At 40.2% G+C, this 17,599-nt stretch overlaps 1 protein-coding gene across 3 annotated transcripts in view; it reads right to left on the bottom strand.

The window, feature by feature from the left end:
* Nucleotides 1–17,599, bottom strand: part of MBNL2 (muscleblind like splicing regulator 2) — a 161,513-nt gene that overhangs the window by 46,218 nt on the left and 97,696 nt on the right. For all 3 annotated transcript variants that reach the window (XM_008143990.3, XM_028148944.2, XM_028148947.2), the window contains exon 3: nt 4,689–4,853. In XM_008143990.3, coding sequence (XP_008142212.1) covers nt 4,689–4,853 — 165 coding nt within the window. The remainder of the gene's footprint in view (nt 1–4,688; nt 4,854–17,599) is intronic.

The following is a 17,599-nucleotide window of genomic DNA, read 5'->3' as shown; positions in this document are numbered from 1 at the left end:
AGAGGACAATAACCACAGAAAGTCTTCTGGAAGAAAATAGCTTCTGAAATGCTGGTCTTGCTATTTTCTCCCTCCGTACTTCACCCCACATTTCCGGATTTCTCTCCCCAGAACTCTCCACTCTTCTTTCACAGTATATTATATCAGTAGTTCCAGGTTCAAAGATTTAACACACACACATCCACATGGTCTTTGATATTTTGTCGTGGCAAGGAAGGGCTGGTGCTGAGGAGTAATAACTAAGTGGCCTGGGATATTTATGGCTCTAAAATTTCATCAATTGACTTTAAAACAAGAGCGTGAGAGTTCATACATTTTAGAAAGCTTTGACTTCAAAGGGTACGTATTTGGCACTTAAACTGAAAGGCTTAAAACATGGTATCCCTTATACCTCCTCCCTTTACTCCCAGAAACATCACTGAAGGGCAGAATACTCAATGTAAGACCTTGTCCCCAAGCACTGTATTGCAGAGGTTCTTAAATCTCTGTTCTACTAAAGACTACCCACCTGTTTCTTCATCTTGAGAGAACATATGAAGGTTGTGTGTGTGATGGGGTGGGAACGAAAAAAAGAATTACTGTTATATTATATCAGAAATAGGGAGAGAAAGATTGCTATAAGGAACAAAATAACAGGGAATTTTTAAATATAGTGAATTTGAGATAGAAGAATTATGATAGGAAGGAATGAATTGTATTTTCATTCATTTAATAAATACTTTTTGGTATAGACACAGTGCCAAAACACTGTGTGTACATTTATTAAACTTGAACTCTAATGGGCAAGAACAAGCACAATTACAATTCATGTTTATGGATAAGTAGAAATGAGGAGACTTCATTGATAGTGATGGAGATTGGTTGTAAATCGAAGGTAAGAGATTTAGAGTCCTTATGAATGAGATGAAGTTAACAAGGGTAATAGAATACTTCTAGCAAGAGCAGAGACCATGAGGCAAGCAAGAGCTTTGTGTGTTCACAGGATGTGTTCATAGAACTGAAAGTTTGGTTAAGTCTCAGTGGATTCAGGGTGAAGTGGTGAGCTGGGTGAGGACCAGATCACAGATAAGGTTATATGTTTAGGCTTTGAAATGGGAAAACATTGAAATATTTTAAGCAAGGGAGTGATATGATTTCATTTATATGTTTAAAAAGTTCCTATGGTTGCTATATGCAGGATACATTGAAATAAAGCAAACTGAGAGATTAGAAAGGAAATGCCCATAATGTATTTTGATAAATAGGTTTATGGTAGCTCAGACAAGGGTGCTGGGACTTGAAGGCAGATATATTAGGACTTACTGATGAAATAGACATGAAAAAGTATGCAAGAGAGAGTCTGCTTGGTTTCGGTTTGAAACTGCTGGTTGCATTTACTGAGATGGAAATGTAGTGAAATAAATAATTTGATCTTTAACACGCTGAGATCCTGTGAGAAATTTAAAGGTGAGTCCAATAGGAAGTAGGATACAGGAGCCTGAGGCTCAGAGAAGTTTGGACTGGAAGCATACATTTGGGATTGTTCTTAGCCTGGAGATGATTTACAGCCACAGGAATGGGTGAGACCAGGAAGGAGAGGGAAGATGAGAGAGATGTCCAGTGCTGGGGACCTCAATTAGCAGCTTCAACACATAGAGGAACATGATAGAGAAAGAGGAGGAAGGAGTGATCAGAGAGGAAGGAGTCCTCCACAAAGAAGAGATTGATTATACAAGCCGAATATTGCTAAGAGGTCAAACAAATATAATGAAGGCAAAAGTGACTCTCAGTTTAGAAATATGAAGATCATTGGTAAAAGATTTAAGGGTGGATGGGAGATAGAGGGAGTAGAAAAATATAAAGAAGTTTAACTTCAAAGAAACCTAAAAATGGAGTGGTACTTGTGACTCTATTTTATCTTAAGCAATTTCTGCATGTTTCTTGTGGCTGATCTAACAAATTCCCACAAACTCGGTGGCTTAAAACAACACACATTTATCCTTTCATAGTTCTGGAATCATGAATCAGTTTCACTGGGTCAAAATCAAGATGTTGGCAAGACCACACTCACTCTGGAGCCTCTAGGAAGGATTCCTCGTCTCTTCCATCTTCTGGTGGCTGCTGTCATTCCTTGGTTTGTGACCACATCACTCCATTTTCGACCTCTGTGGGCACATTGGCTTTCTCCTCTCTGTCTGTGTCAACTCTCCCTTTATATCTCTCTTATAAGGATACTTATAATTGCATTTATTTATTTATTTATTTATTTATTTATTTATTTAGGTAAATATTGGCTATTTTATTATGAATGGTGCCATCCAGGAGAATGGGAAGCTAATGCTCAAAAGTCTGAACTTTCCAATGGCATGTCGATTACAAATTATATAGGACAAAATCACAAGCCATCATAGGTTAGGGGTTCAGAGTCATGCTGGGAGCTGATTGGTCAGAGGTGAAGTAAGGGTAATAAATAATTTCTGCAGGTATTGAGGGCAGCTCTGAGGTCTGTTCTTGTGACCTTTTGTCCTGGTTTCATGGGAAAGTAGCCAGGGGGTGGTTCTACCTTAGAGCTCAGGAACTTACATCTATGTTACCTTTAGCCTGCCAGGGGTCTAAACACTGTGACCATTAGTCAGATCCCAGCTACTGTCTCCTGCTGCCTCCGGGGTTGCTAATTATCCAGAGAAAAAGCTAGGTCTTTGGGTGAAATAGACAGGGAGAGAGGTGATTGCATTTAATCCTGGAGGATTTCCTCAGCTCAAGATACCTAGCTTAATCACATCTGCAAAGACCCTGTTTCCATTTAAGGTAACATTTACAGGTTCCAGGTACTTTTGAGAGCCACTATTTGGCCTACTACACTGTACTAGGTCACTGATCAATTCCTAAGACTCTGAAGTCATTTGTTTGTAGAATTGATGAGTAAGTTTATCACACTTTATCCTAATACTTCTTATAGTTTAACAATCTCTATTAAAATATGTAAATGTACTATACCTTTTTCATAATCATGGTTATTAACTTCTAATTAATATTTGAAATTATACATAACTTTCAAAAAAAGTTCAACTAATAGCAACAGGAATGAAGTTTTCTTATTGACATTGCCATTATTGAGTACCAGGGTCAATCCTTATTAATTATAAATAAATAAGAAGCGAATGATTAAAATGAAAGAGATATATATTTCAGTGTTACCGTGCTGACCTTCGTTGTTCTAAATTTATTCCCATAGACATTATTTAATGTCATGTAACTAAACTATTTTAGCATTTAGACAATTTAAAAAATAACTTATATCCATGCATCAATAAAGAGAACCATAAATAATACATGTGTGTGGTTTTAAATAGATCCACTTAAATGCCTATTTTTGGTGTTAAATGTGTTTAGAACGCTATTTGTGTTTTCCTTACATCAAGGCTAGCTTCTACTCATTCTTTAGGACAAGCTTATTTGGGACCTCCTCCAAGCAGCCTTTCCTGCCTTATCCAAATCACAGTTCCCTGTGCCTGAATCTTACTTTGCCCTTTCCACCAATCTGTCTATCCCCAAAAGACTATATCCTATTTATCTTGGAGCCACCTGTGCCTGGCACTTTTTTTTTTTTTTTAACTCTGGGTAGAGCTTGTTCCTGGCTACTTTGTGCCATCATTCTTGACCTTCAGATAAGCAGATTCTTGACCTTGAGATAAGCAGATTAGTTCCCCAGATTCTCTCCCCTCATTCCAATCCACACCCACCCTCCCCATCTCATCTGACAGACACACAATACAAAAATTCAACTCACTGGTAGCTATCCCTTTTAATTTAGCAGCTTTCAATAACAGAATTTTCATACAACAAAGGCTGATTTTTAAACAATAGTCTTTTGTGTATGTACATGTTTTTTGTTTTTTTTTAAAGCAAATTTTACTCACTTCACTGGCTTTGTTTTTTTCAAAAACAATTAGCTTGTTTTTGACAAATAATTCACAAATATAAATGAAATCTGCTAAAGCCAAATGCACTCCTTTTCTCCAGGACCTCATTTCTAAAACAATTTCCAGACCGCTAAGGAAGGACTTTGAAATGCTGTGAAATCAGGGAGAAAACATTACACAACACAATACATTTAACCTTGTGATCCTTGCCGCGGCTGCCACGCCGCCAGCAGGCCTCGGAGAGACAGGAGGTGTAGGTGACTAAGACATCATCCTTTTGGGCTGGTGTCAGGCTCCAGGTGGGGCAAGATGTCTGAGTCCCAGTCCCAGCTCCACAACTTCCTAGCCGCTTGACCCTGGCCAGATGACTTAACACCTCTGGTTTCTCACTCCTCATTCTTAAAATGATGCCATTGAACTAAATTATCGGTCAACTATCTTGCTAAAAAAAAGTTTAGGCATCAAAACCTCTTCTTCACAGAGATCATCAATTCATACTCCAGATGAAAATGTAGAACTATTAGCATTCTAAGATGGTTCAAATACAGAGTTTACTGGTGAGAAAGAGCTGGAGTGGCACCCAGATATTGAGTAGAAATTGTCTTTGCCTACTGTTTCCACGTAAATAATTTTAAAAACTCTATTTTCAGCATCCTTTCAGCGTCAAAGCTATTTGCTTTAATTGTAGCCAGAGACAAAGTAGATGGAGGCCGCCCAAGGTCAATGTGGCATCGCCCACACCAACACTTTAATCATCAAGCCCTTCATTAGATGCGATGTACTCACCACTGGATGAAGTGGGGTTCCTGGAAACATAAATTGCATCTGCTGGGCAAGCATTGCTGCTGCAGTTTTTTGCTGGATCAAATTGTTCCTCCCATTAATTTCTAGTTGAGTTTTTAAATGTGTTGGAGGGTGAAGATACTTGCAGTTCTCTCTTGAACAACGGCCCTGTAAAAGGAACGTTTTGGTTTAGGACTGTTATTGGTAGCTTTCAACTCTATTGTCAACCATTTCACAATCACTCCATATATATAAAGGTAAGGATCCCATGTGTGTATGTGTGTTTGCGCATGCATGCATGTGTTGGAACATAGAACACAGTTGGAACATATAAGGGGTGATTCAGGCATTAGGCGATTATCTACCTTGCTCAAACCTGTTGAGTAGAGAAGCTGCCTGAGATCGATTGTGGTTGTTTTTAATGGATTCTATGTCTGACAATAGACTCTGAAGAAATGTGACTGCTGAGTGTAAAGACACACCCTTCTCCTAGGCAGTATGGAGGGCCTATTTATTGTGACATAGCAAAAGGAGGCTTTGAACCTGCTAGACATCAGTTTGTGCATGCTGGAGTGATGACAAAATGGGAGTAATAATAAGAACCTCTTGAAATGTGTGTTTCAGATTGGCTGAAGGCACCCCTCATTCAAATTATTGAAGAGGCCATGGTAGTATGAGAGTGGACTCTTCTTAGTCACAGATGCATAGGCAAAATTTCCAGGCACAAATTCAGATAATCTCTTGCAACTGATTAGTTTGCTGCAAAAAGTTGCTACTCCCTTGACAGTTGTATCAAATGTAATGTCATGATATGACATAGCGAAGAACGTTTCACTATGGCTAAAGTGAACATTTGGACATGAAAGTTGGCACAGCGAAAAAAAAAAATGAATAAGGTGACACATGTGCATAAAACCAGTCTTGAAGAATCTTTGAAAATGGTAGTGTTTATACTGAAGTCCTCAAGCTACCAATTGAGAGAATCATGTTGATGTGAATTATGCAATTTCTGGGGAAAGAATAGCAAACTGTGTTAACCAGTATGAGTATTATCATTCCCTGCAGAATTAGTCTATTTGCAACCAAGAAAAGAGAATATGGGTTTGTTTATCAGATACAAAAATAATTTTAAAAAGCAAGCTTGGTGGATCTGGGGATATAAATTTGTTTATAGTCATTCTAATTCTAAACATCTGGAGTTCTCACTCTGCTTCCCACTGGTGTCAGCTGCACTTTTGGCAGCGCAGGCTCTCTCCCTGTGCTCATCAGCCAGTCTTGCCCTGAGGCCCCGCTGTTAGCAGCATTGGAGACTGTGTCACCCTCTATGGGGAGGACACAGAGGCGGGTACTGGGAACATCAGAAGGAACTGGTTGTTTCTGCTAATAAAATTCTATAACAATGGGCAGTGTCAGTGTGTGTCTCCTTACTCTCAAGTTTCTATTGGGATGTTTCACTCTGCCTTCCATGGTCAAGAGTTAGAAGGTCTATTGTAAAGATATAGATAAAGTGGAACCATAATTAAAAATAACTTAAATCAAAGAAGTCTAGGAATCTCTCTTTCTCTTTCCATCTACTTTGCTCTGCAAGTTTTGGGAGAAATTTTTATCCTAACATTACTTTTCTGTTTAGTGACATCCCAGAGTCCCCCTACCAACTTGCTTGAGACATCTATTTTATCTCCCTTTCTGCACTCCCTTGGTAATTGCTTTAGTCTCTCAGTTTGCTAAAACCAAATTGCCAAGAAAGTATTATGATGGTGCCTGCTCCTACAGCATAGGTGTGTGACCAGTCTTTGGATTGGCTGCCTTTATGTCAGGTGTTCATATACATACATATGATAGGAGGTGGCCATGGGATACAAGACATAGCTACTGCCCATCAGCAAGGGTGGAGGAGAATTAAGCAGAGTGACATTTCTTGTACAGAGGCTAAACCGCCCAGGCTTCTCTTTGACAACCTCAATCCAAACTCTTTAGTCACAATCACTTCACTAGGAAGCTGACACCAGGAAGGCTCAGGTTTACAAGGTCCACTTATAGGTACACAAAGGTACAGGAGCGCTTAATGGGAGGATATGGGAAAGCAGAGTTCCATACAATGGGATGCAATTTGGGAGACATCCACACCTCTATACTCTGGCTATTCAGTTTTGCTCATTCAGATAATTGTCAATTTGATCACTCGTCTTCTGTAATGCTTTGTAACTGAGCATGAAAATTTCGATTAGGCTACAAAAACTATGGTTTTCTTGTAAATGCTGTTGTCTCTTGATACAACTGGGACTCTTAAGGAACTGTATAAACTGTTTTCAGCCAATAGAATATAATTTACAATATCAAATTAGTAATTTATTGATGGAACCTTCTTTTTCATAAGAATTAATGTAATTTCCTAGTGTTCTTACTCACACACTTGGGGAAAGGTATATTATTGATCATCCACATGCCAGACAATTTATATGTGATTATCTCATTTTTCTGTGAAAACAGCTGTAATGATCCCTGTTTTACAAAATAGCAAGTGGGCTCAGAAAGATTAAGGAACTTTCCTAAGGTCAGATAATTGGTAAGTGGTAGAGCTGGATTCTAAACCCAGTTCTACTTGACTCACATCATTATGCCAAGCTGTTTATTAGCCACAGTTAAAATCCATGGAAGATAAAAAATCTAGCATTATCCTTCATAATACAATAGAAGGCATATAACAATTTAAAATATAATAAATTATATATGAGGATTTGCAAGTGGAAAAGATCATTTGCCCGGGTTCATCCATGCATTGGTAAGAGGATGGAGGAGTGGTTAAACTCACAGCTCTGGAGGCAGATGCCTGGTCACATAACTTTGGCTCTGCCTTTTTTAGTTGTGTTACTTTGAGCGAATTACTTGAATTTCTTGTGCATCCATTTGTTTTTCATCTGCACAATGAAAATAATTCTTGTGTTCTCCTCTAAGGTCTGTTGTGGGATTGCATGAGTTAATATATGCACAAGGTTTAGAAAAATACTTGGCACATAGTAGGCACAAAGTAAGTGTGGTTAATATTTCCAAAGAAAGAAAAATATTTGTATATGACATTTTGTTTACAGTAAGTGCAAGATAACAGATTTAGTTGTATTTTGATTGGCTTTTTGTTCTTTTAAAAAGTTTCACGTCAAAACATGATAAAAATTACTTAATTACTTAATTATACTTATCCAAGTATCTTATATTTAACATTACTTTCAATTCTACAGGGTATTTCTGTAAGTAACCATATTTTTTAAAGAGACAACCCTGTACCACAGGAATGCTAATTCATACTCTGGGAAACTCCAGGCAGCAGAATTTTACTAAGGGATCTTATAGGATTCTAAAATCCTAAAGGAAAAGCTACTGTCAAATATAACAAGCTATTTGACACAGTAAACAATTTGTAAGGAGGTTTTTGTTCAGGCGTAAGATTTGTCAGGATACACATCATCACACAAAAACTGTTGATTATCAAAGCAAGTTGTCATAGCCGAATGGGAAAGGGCCGTGTGCAGAAATGTGAAGCATCTTTGTATATCACTGTGAAACAAAACAGAAGTGTCAAAAATAGTGTCTCCCGATTTTAGTCCAAGACATAAAGATAAAATGTCTTGGAAACGTCTTCCTGTGGCTGCTAGGATTGTTTTCTTGGTTTTATTTTAACTCTTCCTCCCTTTTAGTTTTTGGTTAAATGCTGTTTCCAGAGAGATAAGAGTGGTGGGGAACAGCCGTAGAGAAGGGGCCTGGCCCAGCGTCTGTGGGATGGAGATGGGTGGGTGCCATTCCAGAAGCCTTGTGACATGTTGTGTGGGACTGGAAACAGGAGCCCGGGTGAAGGGCAGGGAGATGGGCTCACACCAGGTACTAATATGGAGACTGCAGCTCCTGAGTCACGTGGGCCCTCTCAGGGTCTTAGCTCACTCCAGGTGGGGCACACCAGGTATGGAAATAGCAACTGGTTGGATCACACTCACTATTGTTCTTGGTATACTCCCAGGGTCTTATTCATTTGTTCATTCAAGATATATTGATTGAAGTCCTACTGTGTGCCAGGTATTGCGCTAAGTGCTGGTTAACCGAAGATGAGCAAACACAAGATATGCTGCCGCCCTTCCCGAAGCCTACAGTCTAGGGGTGCAGATGGATACTAGCCAAATAATGACACAGATAAATGTATGATTACACATTGACATACGAGTTCTGGAGGAGAATGCTGAGAGAATGGTGGGAGAGGGGCAGAATTGAGACTAGTGGATTAGGGAAGGGCTCTGAAGAAGTGACATTTAAATTCAGACCTGAAGGATGAGAATGAATTTGGCAAAGTAGTGAGTGGTAGCAGAAGTGTGTGTGTGTGTGTGTGTGTGTGTGTGTGTGTGTGTGTGTGTGTGTGTGTGTTGAGGGGCAGAATACAAAATGAGAACAAGAGGAAGAGCATATACCATCTGGGGACTTTCACAAAGTAGCTCAAGGATGGAATACAGTGGGGTGTGGGTTGGTCGCGGGGGGGGCGGGGAGAGATTGATAAAAGATGAAGCAGGAAGTAGTCTACTGGAGCTAGATAACAACTTTGAAAGTGAAGTTAAAAGGTATGAATTTCATTGCCATGGAAAATTTTTAAACAGAAGACTATCAAGATCAGATTATGTTTTATGCCATATGTAAAATTTACCCTGATTATTATATTTTATCCCTCTAATTTTATTATAGTTTACATTGTTTGGAGAACACTTATTTTTTTAAAAAAAAACAAACCACCATATAATTCTGAGTTTACATAAGATTTGTGTGCAGTTTATTCTACCTCCCAAAATAATCTCTACTCCAGGAATATTTAGATTAGGGAGGATAGTTAGAAACAGGTAAGAGTTTGCAGCTGAATTACGTTTATTAAAATAAGCAAGCATGGAAAAGTCTAATACCAAGTACCAATGTTGATTCTCACCACGATGAAGAAAGATGCTGAATAACTGTAACAGGTACTTGGCAGAACACCAGATGGGAGCGATCAGAATTACACGGCCGCTACATGGCGTGGGATAGAATACACGCCGCTTTGGCTAAGAAAAGATTTCAAGAATCGGGTCGGTGTGAGAAAGAGAAAGCCTAATTGGAACATGAGATTTTCTAATTGCTTATTTTAAAACAAGTAATTTTTAGAATCTTTTCCTAGTATGCTCCTAATTGAAAAAGTCAATTAAAATATGGAAGGAAAAGAGAAAACATTAATTAGGAGATTGTTAAAGGGATTAACAATAGGAGTTTTTGCCCACAGGAATAGCTAGTAGACAACTATATCCCAATCGTTTTCCATGGGAAGAGCAATGGATTTTTATATGACCTATTATTCAAACAGTTAATAGGCCTCTGCCAGATGCATTGGTTTGGAATGATTTCAACTGTGTCTTGGTGTATGCCACATCACTGATCAGCAGACTCTGGAAAGGGCCCTGGGGGATATAAGAATTTCAGTTGAGGGCCAGGGTCACAGCCCGACCTACTGAGTTCCGCCTCTTTGAGTTGGGACTTGGCCACTCACTATTTTCAGCACGTGACTGGTGGTTTCAAGAGAGCAGGCCAGGCTGTGAAATGGAGAATGCTGACTCCCACAATTGAGGGCAGACAGTCTGCTCTGAAAGTGGCCTGCAGGGACATGGGGCATCCAGGAGCCTGCTGGGGACCCCAGATCTGGTCACGGGAAGGCCGTGGAAGAACCCCCTCAGACTTCCTAGCATTCCACACGTGTGAAATCAACTTAGTGAAACCCCGATATCAGGACAGATGCTTTTGCCCTGTAGTTACATAACCGAAGCCCATCTGTCATGTAACCTCTCCCAGAGGATTGGCTTCAACTTGTGGCAAAGGGAGCAATCTCTGGGACTGGACAGCTTGGGCTCCAACCTTGCTCTGTTCTGGGTACTTGTGGCCTCCAGCTGCCATATTTGTAAAATGAAGATAACAATAGTTCCTACCTCACAGATTTTTGGTAAGGATTAAGAGTTAACACTTATAAAGTATTTGAACAGTTCTGGGCACATAATAAGCCCCCTATAAGTATTATTATTATTATCATCATCACCATCCTCATTATTATTACTGCTAACACCTTCTCTGCATAGTAGATAAAAGTACATGATATTTAAAACAACCTTCTTAATACTAGTTCAGTTTCTCCATCATTGTGCTTCTCTCTGGCCTGTCTACCAAGCGCTTCACCCCTTTATTATTCTTGTTCTCACAATCAGTGCCAACGCTGGCATTTATTTTTCAGAAGAGCCTCAGATCTGTTTTTCTTTGATATTTTTCCTGCTGAAACTTGCCAGGGCTGATTAACATGGCATGACTAATCTAGAGTTTAAAGCAGCGATGGATTATAGTGGGACGATCCTGGAATTCTGGTTGTGGCTTCATTCCAAAATGGTCATATGAACATTTACAGCTAATTTATAATAGCCTGTGCCTCAATTTTCTCATCTGTCAAGTGGAGGTGATTATATTCCTACATCTCAACTCTTGATGGTTGTGAGAGCTCAAGAGACAGCAAAAGTTGCTCTGAAAAAAACACCAATCATAATTTGCTATACCTCTGTTTTTCCTTATATGTTCCTAATCTAGCAAAGAAGAAAGCCGCATACATTGACAATTAGAGTGAAACGTGACAGCAGGGATACATATTGGTAACAGTCTGGACATGTTGGACAATTGTGAGAAGACTGCATGAGGCATATAAGCACAAGTGGCAAGTTGAGTCAAAGTTGATTAAGCCTAGGAGGATTTATTAACTATCTACAGTGTACACAGTTTGAAAGTGAAAAAATCCAATCAAACAGACCACTGTTTTGGTGCTGGTGACACACAAGTTGATTAGCAGACTTTTCTTAAGTGACTATCAGACACTCACAGTCGCAGTTTCTCTACTTTCAAAATTTCTCAAGGCAGTTTTGAAAGTGGGGGGAAAAAATTATGGCCTTGATTTGAGTAAGTGAGCAGATTTATATTGACTCGTCATTTTTATGGGTCCAAGTCAGGTAGCAAAGGCTGAGTTTAAGATTTGGCCAGCACATTTCTGGAAGGATATGGACAAGTGAAAGTGTAGGAAAATGGAATGGTTATTTACATTAGGGCTTAATTCAAAACATTAACTATGGAACTGACACAGCTCTACTCTAAGGCAAGTGGAATATTAGACTTTTAGACGTCTTTTTGAATTTAAATAAACTGATTTAGCCAGATGAGCTTTTTGTATTATTAGTTCTAACCACAGCAAATAAAATTCAGCCCCATAAGAGCACCAGAATTAGAGGAAATTAGTCACTACAAGCAAATGTTAACCAGAACTTTCATAAAAATGAACAATTGCCCAATCATTAATATTTTGCATTAATTTATAATAACTCTTTCTGTTTATTAGTAATTCAGTTCAATTTTTATTACAAGTCATCTTTTACAGTCTATACATGCAGTACTCTTGTTAAAAGCATAAAATTACTTATTGAAGATATAAAAAGGGAATATTTATAATCTCTTTTCTGGGACATGTTCCTTTTCCTCTGTTGCTTCCATGGTACAGAGGAAATGTGTAGGAAGACACAAGGAAGATTGGAGAAGTCGCTGGATGTATAAACTAGGGAAAAGCACGAAGGCCGATGGGCGGTTACTAATGCCTCCAATGTTATCCACCACCAATCTGTGCACAACTATGAGTGTAGGGAGGCTAAGAAAAGGTGTGCATCAAGCTGTGCAGATGGATGGCCTAAATGGTAATGAAAACTGTAATTTAGTTGGCATTTCTTTCCCAGAAAACCATATGAATAGGCATAAGAGATCATTTCACTGCCACACCTGATGGTGGGGGTGATGCCCAATGCTAGTGCTTTTAATTTCCTCAGAAGGAGCTGCATCCCTCTAAGATAGTCTTCCCATCTCTAGATTTGCATTTAGGGCAGCCTATCATCACCAGAGAGGCTGGGAAAACCTTGGGGCCATCGCCAGTGCTGTGTGAAGAGCTCTGTGACTCATTCATTACATTACTATGCCAATATAACTTCCCTATTCCTTCAAGCACTGTTGGCCTATTCCATTAAGACCTAATTTTGTAACCATTTAAAACAGGTGAAACATAAAATTAATAAATGGGAGGAGAAGCAAAGAGGGACAAATTGTTTGTAGTTGGCCATTTCAAAGCATGTTTAGATGTTTTGCTGTTTTTTAATGGACTTTGTTGCTTGGACAGTTTTGGTTTCTCAGACTACTTGTGTGTTATGTTTGGAAAAAGCTGTTTGTCAGTTTAAGGGGCTAAGCCCTATCTATACTGGTAAGGATTATCTATCCTGTTTATATGTCAACTGAAAATGTGTCAGTTAAGAAAAACCAGTGAGACCAAAAATAGTCCCTCCAATCTCCAGAGATTTAAGGAAACTAATTTCTGGGCATCAGGTGCTTCATTTGAATATTTTATTTAACCAGAAGATAAATGTCTTCTGAGTTACAGAAGTGTGCATCTGATGATATAGCAACATAACACAAAACCTCTTCAGTGGGTATTTGACCTCATAGTGTCTAGCTTTCCTAACATCACATTCACAAATGTGAGCATCGCCATAGCCATGGGTGAAACAGAAGCTCTATGAAATATTAATATCACAGCAGTAGAAATGTTCCTGTGGGGAGAGCAGGCCTTTGTGGTCTATGTCTTATACTTCTCAAAGTCCACAGTACAGGGACCCTTTCATGGTGGGCACTCAACGAATGTTAGAAAATGTTTGTCCTCCTTTCTTTCCTTTGGCAAATCTTATTGAGCCCCATTTTATATGCCAAATCCTGTGAGATATAAATATCACCAGAGGATATTTTTTTCCATTCCTTTTCAGACAGTGTGAGCGTTAGCAGTTTGGAAAATTAAGACAAGCCAGGCTAATTTACAACCACTCTATGGGGGTTAAATTTTCCTTATAGACCTTCAGACACAGCACCTGGAACAATGCTGAGTAAATATTGGCTGCTCTTTTTATTATCATCCGTTGTTAGCAATCCCAGAAGCTGGTCTTTTTCTAAATAAGTGAAGTCTATCCAAAGACACAAAACTTTATTATACATCTTCTGTTATTGTCTAGTCTTTTTCAGTCTGATTTGAAAACCATGTGGTGAATCACCTACCCTCACAGAGGGCTTCCTGGAATTCAGACACATGTAGGCAATCAATCTTAGAGTCTGACATTGAGTGGTTATGCTCCCTGTGCTGTTTATCAAAATAATGGAAATACTTCTGTTGCAGTTATAAAATAGCCACTGTCCCAAGCCTGTCAAGTCTCAGGTGTTTTCCCTTCATCTCTGATCACTGCAACCCCTTCCCCCAAATCCAGCCACCTCCCCCTCCTGGACTCCAGGAATCAAAGAGTTAAATCTGGCACAGCAGGGGGCCTCCCTGTCCTGGCTCTGGTGCATTCCCATTGGTTGGTTGCTGCTCACCTGGAGGTATTTATATTAAAATATTTTGCATATCACACCTGATTATAAATATGCTTGTGACAAATCTAGAGTACTCTGGTTGTTGGTGACAAGTTGGAAAGGCTTCCAGGAGAAGGTGGGAGAGGGGTTGGTGATGTACAGCTTGGAGCATGGGGAAGGGGTGGGCAGGAGGGGGAGGAAGACTGGGGAAAAGACCAGGAAACAAGGACTACTGGGTGAAGAAGCAAATGGAAGAAGATGGAAAGCTAGAGTATCTTTTAAAGAGCACATTCATTTTTAGTAATATAAGAAAAGAACATTCCTTTCAGGCTGGTTTGAACTACCTGGTGGCTTGGGACTGACCTGCAAACTGAACTGCAGCAGGGGGAAGCTGCTCTTTGTGCCAGAAAGAACAGCCTGGGAAGGTGTAGGGTACCTTGCACCACAGCACCAGTGTTTATGCCACTGCCTAGGGGTGGGGTGGGGGTTGAGCAGCATTACCCAGAGGAGGTGTGGGGCTCAGCTTGTCTGTCTCCCGGGGCCAGAAGCTGCATGTCTTCATTTCTTACTCAACAGACATTTTTGGAGCATCTGCTGTACGCTAGAAACTGGGATGTATTGCACATAGGGTACTAAGATGTGGTCCCCCTCCATAAAACTAGCTAAGACATATAATAGTGTACCTAACATGTACTAGGCAGTTTCTACGTGCTTTTCGTAGATCATACTCTAATCTTCAATATAAGATCTTAACAGAGGTGCTGTAAATATTCTCATTTTATGGAATAAAGAGAGAGACATAGAGAAGGACAGTAACTTCCCAGAGTTGTCACAGGTATGAAGTGGCAGGGCTGGATGTCCAACTCAGGCCGAATGGCTGCAGAGTCTGTGCTGTGGTCCCCCTGCAGAGCCCTTACTAAGAAACTTGAAATCCAGTGGAACTTGCGTATCACACCTTGGAAAGCATTTTACACAGAGTATCCTAATATAGCTTCACAGCATTCTTATAATATGTCACCCCAATTTAAAGGTAAGGAAAATGAAGCTCAGAAGGATTTGAAGGTCCTTGCCAAGGTCATTGCTGTTAAAGTCAACCAGGGCTAAACTATGGTCTGCCGTTACTGGGAAAGGAACTCTCTCACTGCCCCTTGTGGCCAGTAGGAGAAGCTATAGGAAGCAGCGTGTTGGCTCTGCAAGTAAAAGATTTGTTTAGAGCAGGTGAATACCCTTGTGTGATAATGGATGTCAGGAAGGTGACACTGGATGGTCAGTGTTATGAGTTGGATTGTGTCTCCCTGGAAAGATGTGTTCATGTCTTAAGCCCCAGTTCCTTGGAATGTGACCTTATTTGGAGATAGGGTTTTCACAGAGGTAAGTAGTTTCCCAGGACCAGTCATGAACTGAGGCTGGGTCTTTGCCCCTGCTGATACCAGGGTGTGTGCTAATGCTGGTGTCCTTGTGAAAAGGAGAAATTCAGACACAGGGACAGACATGCACAGAAGGAAGGATGATGTCAAGAGACAGAGAGAAGGTGGCCATCTCGTAGCCAAGGAACGTCGGAGGCTGCCAGAAGGAACAGATCCTCCCCCAGACCTTCCGAGGGAACAGGACCCTGCTGACACCTCAATTTCAGACTTCTAGCCTCCGAAACCCTGAGAGAATTAATTTCTGTTGTTCTAAGTCACCTGGTCTGTGGTACTTGTATTATCAGCTTTAGGAAACTAATACAGTCACCTACAAGAAATGCTAAAGAATGTTTTTTTGTGTTTTTGTTTTTTTTTTTTCATGAGATTGGAGGCTACACCAGCAAAACACTATGCTATCTTCTAAGACAAAGATTTGGTTCTGTGAGAGTATGTTCTAATTTTTTTTTCATGAACTCAGCTAATAAGATCCCTCTGGCTGATCAAAAAGACACTGTAACAGCTCCCAAATCCTTAACAAGTACAATGATTTTCTAAAATGAAACTAGTCAGCTTAAATGCTATCTGATTTTTCATATGGAAGATTTAATAGGAGAGATTTATTTTAGTAAAAGACAAAATGTTTCACTAAAGAACTCATTAGTGATGCATAAAGGCCTACTGAGTCTCTGAAGATCCATTTTCAAAGAGAAATGTTGGGATCATTTTTATATCCTGATTACAGAGAAAGACTTGATAAAATTTGTACTTGATATTAAAATTGCATGGGGGTGGGGTTGGGGATCATTCAATCAAGCAAGAGGGAAGTCAAAGAAAATGTGTAAATTCTGCCAGCATTTTGAAGTTGCTTTTACAAAGGTCGATAAGTGTTTCTGTGGCTCACTCATGAGGCCACCTCCACAGGCATTTGACTCATCAAGGAAAATGGTAGAGAGGAAGATAACAGAGAAGAGGCCTGCTGTGCAAGTCTGCCATAATCCCACCCTTCCCAACCACCTCACCTGTTCCTTCTTTCCCCAGTTCCCAGGACAAATCCTGAACTGAGGCTGGGTCTTTGCCCCTGGCTGATATCAGCTCAGTACCTATGGTTTTGATGGCTAGATGGCTGCTCTGACCCAAGTTCCCAATTTCTGCCTTCCTCTTGACCTTGTTCACCCACTGGGTGTCTCAGTTCTTATGTTTGAGGCTACCACAGGGTTTGTTGCTTCACCTCCAACTTCAAGGTCTGAGAATGTGCCTCCCTCCAGGCTCCTTCCCAGACTAGAGCTCTGCGTGGCCTGTGCATCTGGAGAAAGCCTGCCCACAGGGCTCTGTGGCCCACTGGGGACAGCTGCTGCCCATCCACAGACCCAGCAAGGATCACCTGGATTTGCCTCACTGTCACCCACTCTCAGTAGACACCCTGCTAATTTCTCAGACTTCTTGTGGCTGAACATTTATCCAAAATGAACCTAGGAGGGAGGGAGAGCCTTGGAGACAGCACTCTTGGGCTCACAATCACCCTCTCTTTGGTTCAGTTTGCAGATTTAACCCTAGATTCTGGGGTCCCTTCCTGTCTGATCCAGCCAAACGCTGAAATATAACATTACTTCCTCTGCCTCTTAGGACCTCCCCATACACTGTAGAAGAAGTATTTTCCCTCAGCAAACCCCAGATGCTCCCCATTCATTGCCACTGATTGGATACTTAAGTCCCTGATAGTCCAGAAACTGCTGATCAAATTTATTTGTAAATTGAATCAATCCATTATTAGTCCAATTTTTTAAAGAGAATTACATGTATGGTAATACTTAGTAATGTTTATTGAGTACAAATAAATTCTATTATTATTATTATTTACTTATTATCTACACTAATAAAAAAGAAATATGTAAATTGACCGTACCTCCATGACACCCACCAGCCAATCAGGAGGGAACATGCAAATTAGCAGGACAAAGATGGCGACGGCCCCGCCCCTCAGCCACTCCAGGTGCAGAGTGGCCGGGCGGGGCAGGATGCCTGCTGTGAGGGAGAGGGCAGGGGGTGGAGGGA

This window comes from Eptesicus fuscus, chromosome 8 (genome assembly GCF_027574615.1).
Source record: "Eptesicus fuscus isolate TK198812 chromosome 8, DD_ASM_mEF_20220401, whole genome shotgun sequence".
Classification (NCBI taxonomy): domain Eukaryota; kingdom Metazoa; phylum Chordata; class Mammalia; order Chiroptera; family Vespertilionidae; genus Eptesicus; species Eptesicus fuscus.
The sequence above is the reverse complement of the archived record's forward strand: the minus strand, read 5'-3'. Positions and strand labels throughout refer to the sequence as shown.